General features: G+C 39.0%; 1 protein-coding gene across 3 annotated transcripts in view; it reads right to left on the reverse strand.

Moving 5' to 3' along the window:
- LOC144968730 (unconventional myosin-XVIIIa-like) overlaps positions 1-9748 on the reverse strand; it is a 75768-nt gene that overhangs the window by 63451 nt on the left and 2569 nt on the right. For 2 of the 3 annotated variants that reach the window (XM_078907358.1, XM_078907357.1), the window contains exons 2-3: positions 9621-9748; positions 8764-8979 (exon numbers count right to left, since the gene is read on the reverse strand). The exon at positions 9621-9748 is cut by the window's right edge and continues 798 nt beyond it. In XM_078907358.1, the coding sequence (XP_078763484.1) occupies positions 8764-8979; positions 9621-9748 (344 nt within the window). Of the gene's footprint in view, positions 1-2311; positions 2483-8763; positions 8980-9620 lie in introns of those variants that run through there. The other variant, XM_078907361.1, reaches the window with a different exon arrangement.

Consider the following 9748-nt stretch of genomic DNA (forward strand, 5'->3'; position numbering starts at 1 on the left):
CGACCAATTCCGTCGGAAAGACTTTAATCATTACCATTAATAATGCATGGGGACATGCTGTAAAATCGTGAGATTTTATATAGCGCAATATCCACTAAACGTGCTCAAAGAGCTTTAGAACCAACAGCAACGCTTAACATGTAGGACGAGACATGACATGACGCCTTTTACACGACAGATACAACGCTGTTAAGACAAGGTACCATTTAACACCTGAGTATACGGTGAGAGAATGTGAGTAAAGAGCCTTTTTCAACGACTCAACAATACGCCGCTCAGAGCGGGACTCGAACCCTGGACCGTAGGCCAGTGTCATACCACTAGACAACACCGTCGCAATTAACCGACCAATTCCGTCGGAAATACTTTACTGCACGGGGACATGATGTAAGTGCGGCGATGCGATGATAAGAAAATGATTGAGAGAGAAGAGGGGAGGACGTTTACTTATTGACAGGTCAGGTAATCAAAATTGTTATAGTGCACGTCAGGAGAGATATAGGGTCTATACGTTTTATTTATTTTCTTTTTAATTGTTTCAGAAATATTGCTTGAAACATTTATATGCCGTATCAGTGCCCGGGAAAAGGGAAGTCGAGAGAGAGAGAGAGAGAGAGAGAGAGAGAGAGAGAGAGAGAGAGAGAGAGAGAGAGAGAGAGAGAGAGAAAGGGGGGGGGGGGTAGAGAGGAGAGAGATTTTAGGACACACCAATTGCAGGGGAAACGGGGAGTATAAGAGGAAAACAATATATAATATTTATATGAGCACCGCCGCAAATCAAGTAATCGTGACAAAATAGAAACACAGAGAAGAAAAAAAATCATAATAATGAGCAAATAGTCTAACCTAACACTGATTCTCCTTCCTATTCGTTCACTCTACATGCGTCAATAAACCAAGTAACATCGTGCAGTCAAATATTTAGAATGCCCATGTCACAGCCCAAATAAATAGAATCAAACTGAAACGGATATGGGATAAAAAAATATAATAAAAACAGAAAAAGAAGAGGAAATGACCGGGAAAGAAACGGATTAGAAAAATAAATTGTGGATCAACATCATCCCTTGTGGCCACTCCTTGACGTCACTGAGGAATGCGTCTACAAATAAAAGACAGGTCTGGGAAATAACTGCACAGTGGCCGTTCTCTCCACACTACTGCTATAAAAACGTCAATCCTTTTCTCGCCGGAAACGTCGTGTGAAATCCAGGAGAAAGGTACGAAATAAAATAACTATTTAACAACAACAACAACAACAACAACAACAACAACAACAACAACAACAACAAAGAGCATTAATAAATCACCCATTTAATTCTATACAAATAAATAAAAGACAGGTCTGGATACATCACCGCGCGCACAGTGGCCGTGATCTCCACACTGCTATAAAAACGTCAATCCTTTCGTCGTTGGAGACGCCGTATGAAATCCAGGCGAAAGGCACAAATTGGGAATCAATTAATTATTTAACAATAACAACAACAGCATTAACAACAACAACAACAACAACAACAATAACAAAAAAAAGAGCCATTAAAAAATCCCCCATTTAATTCTATATAAATAAACAACAGATGGGTCTGGATTAATAACCGCACGGTGGCCGTGATTTGCACACTGTAAACTTTATTATAAACGCCAATACTTCCGTTGTCGGGCACTTCTTGTTCCAGACGAGATGCACAGATTGGAAATAAATTAACTATTTAACAACAACAACAACAAAAAAGCCATCTATAAATCACCCACCGAATTATATATAAAGGTGTCATATAAAATGAAAACACACATGCCTAAACTTTACAAATGAGTTCTACTAAAATTGCAATAGCCTATGTGGCGCATCGAAATATGAAATTTTAGCTTTAGTTTTTTGGGGATTTAAAAAAAATCAAATTTGTCTCCTTTATAAAGAATGAAAACTTAACCAATTTTTGTTTTTTTTTTAATTCCTTTTCTTTTTTTCTCAGCCGGACACAATACTCTTTGGAGGTGATAGGTCAGATATTAAAATATTTAACGAGCACAATTTGTGTTGCTGTGAATATATCTTTGGCACCAGCATCCGGTGGTTTATATCATATTACATGACAATTGGCGATCAATTCAATGGGGAAAGAGGGAGGGAGGGAGGGGGGGGGGGGCGGTCGTGACTGACAAGAAAGTACACATAAACAAAAACTATTGTGCGACAAATAATCAGCCCTCGACATTAATGATGGACTGTCAACTGCCTAATGTTAGCCCCATTATCATTTCACATAAAATCACAACACTCAACTGAAACCTATGTTGTAAACAATACATCAATTAATCCAGCAGCAAATCTTATAATTACAGAACGCTTTGCACAAAATGAAGCTTGGCTTATTCCGATGGAACAATATAATAATATTTTGAGAAAACAATAAACGGTGATTTGAAATGATATCCGACTCGCGAATCAAAGGTGTAATGTCATTCCACTCCAGGTAACAATGTAACACTGCCAAACAATACCAATAAAAAAAAAACATGCCCGTCCATATAGGTCCTGAACATACGAACACACACACACAAACACACACACACACGCACTTCGTAACAAGGCTGTATCTCTTCTCTAATCAGCGCTGCGTGTCCGTGCCTTTTTGCCCACCTATTGCCGTCGTCTGGTCGAATTACCTGCTATCCACTGACTCTCGGTCATAGTTCGTAGTTGGAGGAGTGGGATGGAAATCGGGTCCTGGTAGTCTCAGTCTCAAATCGCAAGAGCTAACAACTCTGCAAATGACAGATCGGACAGGCTGGCTACGGTCCAACTACAAACTTAACTATTACTTTATATCCCTCAGCGCTTACTTCATCAAACAATCTTTAGTCCTCCGACTGCAGGGAGCTATCCCAAGGACTTCCACGCCCACTTTTGTTATAATAGAGTATAGGTAAGTCAAAAGCGGAAAGTGAATGAAAGGAGGAGGGAGAGAGAAAGAGTTGAGTGACGAAACCAAATCAAACAACGTGACAAATAGAAAGTTAATGTAGTATACATTGGAAACATTGTATCACTGGAAAAAAAGACAATTTAAAAAAACAACATTTATTCTTTTTTTTCCCATAAAGGCCACATATCTATAACTTCAAGTATCGATCGAGTAAACTGGCCTTTAACTTGTTAAAAGAGTCTTGCGATAAGTATATATATATACTTTTCAAATCTCTCTCTCTCTCTCTCTCTCTCTCTCTCTCTCTCTCATCTTCCCTCCTCCTCTCTCTCTCTCTCTCTCTCTCCTCTCTCTCATCATATATATTATCCCCCTCTCTCTCTCTCCCTCTCTCTCTCTCTCTCTCATATATATATATATATCCCCCCCCTCTCTCTCTCTCTCGCTCTCTCTCTTTGATATTGTTCCATCTCTCTAACAAACATCAATACCTTTCTATGATATATAAATACATGCCAATTTGTTTAAACCAACTTTCCTCTCTCCATCCACTCTTGCACATATGACTCACTGACCAAAGTACGAACTGCCATTAAACATAATAGATGCTTCAAGTTACCAACCTAAAAAGCTACACCCTTTGGCAGCTTCGAGAAATCTGACGATTAAGTAATCCTTCAGTCATACAGCAAAAGATGCATACGATATAATGAATGAATATGAACATAATGTAGCGCGTTTCCGAGGATTCATCATGCTTTGCGCTGCACAGGCATATATTCATTCCCTCAGCAGTTAAAGTAGCTCATCATAATATTATTTCCGGTGAGAAAATAATTTCAACATTAATATCTATGAACCACATAATATTATAAGCTGAAGTAGATCCACTCGTCGTATTGCATTTGAAAATCAAACACTTGAGTCTTGTCAAACAATCTTTTAGTTCTTTTCAAACATTTTTATTTTTCTTTTGGACTCGATCCTCTCGCAAATTTAGATTCAGTGACATTTCACATTATTATATTTAAACCGCCCCCTACCCCCCCCCCCCCCCCACCCCCTTCCCAGTGAACATAATTCAAGAATGGCAAACATTTACCTTACTCGATGAGTGACCAGTGGGTTTAGTGTTGAATAGTGCAAATTATCGAGCAAAACAGTTCCCTTTAGAAAGCCATCGAATTTATGTGTGGAGCAGTAACCTATTGAACTCCTCATCATTCTCCACGCAAAGCTGTTTGAAAAAGCGCGCATTGAGCACGTGCGCTTTATCTGTTCACTGCCGCGATGACGATGTACAGCGATTCATGCAATGGGTGGGTAAGATTTTTTTTTCCACAAGGTGTTGACTGTGAATCACACAATGTAATGATAAAATGTTTGGCACAGCCTCCTTCAAAAATGCTATATAGCCACGATAGCGCCCTACAATGGTAGCTGCCCCATCTGTGGCATAATCTACAACGGTTGTGATTGGAATTTCCCATCTTCGAAAAAATCGCGAACAGTTTTGTACAGTGCTGCCCTCTTAGCCATTTTCTATTGATGGTGAGAAAGCGGGTTTGGGGTGGGGGGCATGGATTGGGTCACCCAGCCCTAGTGGGGCGATGACCCAAGTTTGAGAACCACTGATTTAAATAATAGCTATTGTTACACTATTTCAAACAACACTAAATTATTTGCTTCGCTAAGCGACTGAATGTAAATTGTTCTGAATATTTCCCCTACAAAAAGAGCATCAACACACCATTACTGTAAACATTTTAAAGTTTGAGTCATTTTTATTGTAAACGATGAAAAGATCAAAGGAATTCGGCATTGTGAGAAAACTGTTTGAACTCTCACTATCGGTATTCAAAAGTCGTAATATCAATTAAAATGTAAGCCCGCATGCAAACAAAAAAAAAATCACGGCACCACAATTCGTAACTTTGTAGGAATTTGCGATATTCCATGCGCCCGGGACTTGGAACACTTGGTACGGACTATAATTCCAAAGAACATCATCTCTTTTTACTTACACCAATAACCTAACTGCTCTACACATCTTTCGTCGATTAATGACTTAACAAGACGATGTTCATGACAAAAATATAAAAGTAGTGAGATTGTTGGAAATGTGAATTCTTATTGGTGAGAAGATTTATAACGTCATATTCTGTTCTTCTAATTTAGTAGAGGCCTGATCAGTAACGAAAATATTGAATAAATGTGATTATCAACAATGCGAGCACTAACATGACCCCCCCCCCCCCTTGTCCCTTAAAAAAAAAGATTTCCTAAAACAATCTCACAAGGTATCAAATAGTCCAGTTTTGTAAATGTACTGCCTAACTGAAATCTTACAGAAATAAAAGAAAAAAGAAAAAAGAAAGAAAAAAAGAAAAGAAAAAATGAAAGAAAGAAAGAAAGAAAGAAAGAAAGAAAGAAAGAAAGAAAGAAAGGGAAATAAAACAACAAGCATAAAATATAAATTTCTTATTTCTGACCTAAGATGGTCAATTTCATCTGAGTGCCCATTCTGCATTTACGCCAAGTTTTCATGCTTCATGTTGACCATACGCTTAGATGGAAACCTCTATACCACAGGAATTTTATGCACCACTCGGAGGAATTTCAATGCCAAAAGAGGAATTTCCGCATACAAGAAAAGGGAATTGGGATGGTACTTGGCATTGTGTTTACAGATCCTATAGTTTTACTTCGTTAATCTCCATGAGGACGAAGTCAAGACAAGATTTAACCACCAGTTTTAAATACATAACTAATTAGAACTATAAAATATGTTTTAAAAGTTATATGTTTATATAGTAACAGTAGTACGTGATTCTAGTATTAGTGGTGGTAGTGATGATGATGCTCCGTGTATGGTGTGATGATATGGCTGGTTGTAGTATAGTGGTGTAGTGATGATGATGTGGTGTAGTGTGTGTAGTAGTAGTGTGTAGTGTGAGTATGTAGTAGTAGTAGTAGTAGTAGTAGTAGTGAGAATAGTAGTATAGAAATAGTAGTAGTAGTAGTAGTAGTAGTAGTAGTAGTAAGTAGTAGATAGTAGTAGTAGTAGTAGTATGTAGTAGTAGTAGTAGTAGTAGTAATAGTAGTAGTAGTAGTAGTAGTAGTAGTAGTAATAGTAGTAGTAGTAGTAGTAGTAGTAGTAGTAGCAGTAGCAGTAGTAGTAGTAGTAGAGGTGATGATGTGGTGGTGGTTGTAGTAGTAGTAGTAGTGGTAGTGATGCTGATGAGGTGGTGGTTGTTGTAGTAATGGTAGTGATGATGATGGTGAGGTGGTGGGTGTTGTAGTAGTGGTAGTGATGATGATGAGGTTGTGGTTGTAGTGTAGAAATAGTGGTAGTGATGGTGACGTGATTCTAGTATTAGTAGTGGTAGTGATGATGATGCGGTTATGACTAATGTAGTAGTGGTAGTGATGATGATGTGGTGGGTGAAGAAGTAATGGTATTGAGTATGTTGAGGTGGCGGTTGTCAAGTAGTGATAGTGATGATGATAAGTGGTTGTTTAGTAATAGTGGTAATGATGATGAGGTGGTTGTTGTAGGAGTGGTAGTGATGATGATGTGTAAATGGTTGTACTAGTAGTGGAAGTGACGATGGTGATGAGCTGATGGTTGTTGTACGAGGGCTCTTTCAGAAATAACCGAAAAATGCCCATTGCTCAGCAACCAGTGGAGATTTTTAAATTCTGTAAACGACATGATATTCCTTATTTCCTTACGGATATTCCCAGAAATTATGAAGTGCATGATTTTCCACAATGAATTTCTAGACGATTTTAAAGATGGCGGCCCACCTTGAAACTTGGTCAAAGGAGGAAATCAGAGCTGTCATACGTTTTTTGAACGCCAAAAGTCTGAATCCTACCGAAATTCATAAAGAACTTCAGAGTGTATATGGTGAGCATGTTATAAGCCGTACACAAGTCTATCACTGGTGTAATTTGTTTGAAGCCGGCCATTCCAACTTGACAGACAGGGAAGGGAGAGGGCGTTCGATAACTGCGACGTCAGAAGACAATGTGAAGCGAGTTGATGTGCTTATTCGTCAAGACAGGAGGTTGAAACTTCATGAAATCGCAAGCAGTCTTGAAATTTCGGAAACTTCTGCCCATAGAATTGTATTTGATGAACTTGGCTACAGAAAAGTCAGCACAAGATGGGTTCCTAAGCAATTGACACACAATCATAAAGAACAAAGATTGGACATCTGCAGGGAACTTTTGAGAAGAAGCAAGAGCTCATGCAGGGTTCACGGGCATACTGCCAACGCCGGCGGAGACTTTCTAGGGTACGATGTGACTTTTCTTGACAGCATAGTCACCGGTGATGAGACTTGGTTGCGCCATTGCACCCCAGAAACAAAGCAAGATTCGATGACATGGAAACATCCATCCTCACCTGTCGCAAAGAAATTCAAAGTCATGCGGTCAGCAAAGAAAATAATGGGAACTGTTTTCTGGGACAGTCGTGGTGTTATTCTGTTCGAAACCTTACAACCTGGAGAAACAATCAATGCTGCAAGGTACTGCCAAACTCTTGACAAGCTTAGGGAGGCCATTCCCAGAAAGCGCCCAGGGCAGTTGACCAACGGGGTCATTTTGCAACACGACAACGCTACACCCCACACAGCACGAGTGACGCAAGGTTGGCTAGAGAAATATGGATGGGAGATTTTGCCACACCCACCACACAATCCAGACCTCGCACCATCTGATTATCACCTCTTTGGGCCACTGAAACGTGAGCTGGCAGGAAAGCGCTTTGATGTCGATGAAGAGCTTGTTGACCATGTGCGGAAATGGCTACAAAACCTTGACGGAAATTTCTTCCGAGAGGGTATCTATTCCATGGTGCGGCGTTGGCAGAAGTGTGTCGACAGACTTGGCTGTTACGTAGAGAAATGAAGGACGAGTCAAGGTATGAACATGTGCAAGAATTTTGTTGATAGCATAAAAAACGCGGATTTTACAGGCATTTTTCGGTTAATTATGAAAGAGCCCTCGTAGTAGTGGTTGTGATGATGATGAGATGGTGTCGTTGTAGTAGTGGCAGTGATGAGAATGAAGTGGTGGTTATAAAAGTAGTGGTAGTGACGATGAGGTGGTAGTTGTGAAGTTGTAGTGATGATGATGAGATGATGGTTGTAGTAGTAGCGGTAGTGATGGTGATATAGTGTTGACTGTAGTAGTAGTAGTAATGATGATGTGGTATTGGTTGTATTAGTTACTACTGTTGTGGCACAGATGATGAGAGATGATGGTTGCTGTAGTAGTGGTAGTGATGATGATCAGGTGGTGGTTGTAGTAGTAATAGTGGTAGCATTGATGGTGGTTGTAGAAGTGGTGATAACAATGATTATAATTATGTGGTAGTGGAGGTGGTTACAATAGTAGTGGTAGTGATGCTGATGAGGTAGAGGTGATGATTGTTGTAGTAGTGGTAGTTATGATGAAGTGGTGGTGGTGGTTGTAGTGGTAGTGGTAGTGATGATGATCTGTGGTTGGTGAATGCAGTTGTGGGGTGATGATGGTGTTCATGTCTAGGAATGGTGGGTTTTTTTTGTTTTTTTTTTTTGGGGGGGGGGGGGGGGGTGGATATCCTTGGAATATGACCTCATTGGAATTTGACAGAAGTTGCCTGTAACCCAAATTTTTTTTTGCTCCAGACCGGATTTTTTTTTCGGTGAAACTGGAGTTTTCACATCACTATATAACATTAGAAAGAAATTCATAATATCAATTTTGAAAAGACAAAAACAAAAAAACAAAACAAAACAAACAAACAAAAAAAAGCAAACAAAAACCTCCCATAACTTACCCCTTTTTCGTAACGTAGACTTCCACTTCTTTTCAAGGTTCCACTCTTTGCAGCACTTTCCTGTATATCCACTGGAATCCCATCTTTGTTTGGACGCACACTGAGTTCAATCAGTTCTGGGATAGGTTGCACTTTCAAGACCAATGTGTCTCCAGATGTCTTAATTATCTCAACAATTTCCTCTCTTGATAAAGTTTCAATATTTTGATTATTTACCTGAAAAACAAAGCAATATGGTACGTATTTCAAAAGTAAACATATCCAATCCTGATTCTTAAGCAAAGAGAACAACATGACAAAGTCGAAATTTATGAGGCAAACCAAATGTCACCCAAATCTCACTAAAATAAATTCTAAATGTTATTATAGTATAACTTACACGGGGAGAGTTTGAAAAATTATCACCCATTGGACTTGTTCTCAGGTCACGCGTTAAGGATACAAAGAGACATAAAGGTTCTCATATAGGTGTAACACTTTACAATTTGCAAAAACATAGCAAAGCATCAACTCCTTAAGGAAGGAGACGGAAAGGAGACCTCCATCAGGACAGTCGGGATCAGAATGTAAGCATAATGATACCTTTATTTTACAATTTCTTCATGCTTTGAAGTTATATTTACTTTGTTGATGATATAAAGCAACCATTGTTTTGTGATTTCAAGAGAATCAATTTTTAAGGCACATTCAAATGGATAATTGTTTCTGACTGGTATCTTCAAAAAGAATCAGAAAAACAGGAAATTGGAATGACAAGATCAATCCTGACTAAAATTAACATTTACAACAAAAAAGAAATAACCAAATAATATTTGATCATGAGAGAAATAGTAGCAAAGATTTATAAATTCACTTACCTCTATGAGGCGGTCACCAGGTAAAAGACCTGTCTGACTGCTAGATGGTCCACTGCCGGGCTCAGCAAAAGTCACAGATTTGGGTAGATTTCCATCACGTGATGGCAATAAGCCTTTGCGTAGACTAA

Source organism: Berghia stephanieae, chromosome 3 (genome assembly GCF_034508935.2).
Source record: "Berghia stephanieae isolate SIO BIC M18660-M18661 chromosome 3, UCSD_Bste_1.3, whole genome shotgun sequence".
In the NCBI taxonomy this organism is placed as follows: Eukaryota; Metazoa; Mollusca; class Gastropoda; order Nudibranchia; family Aeolidiidae; genus Berghia; species Berghia stephanieae.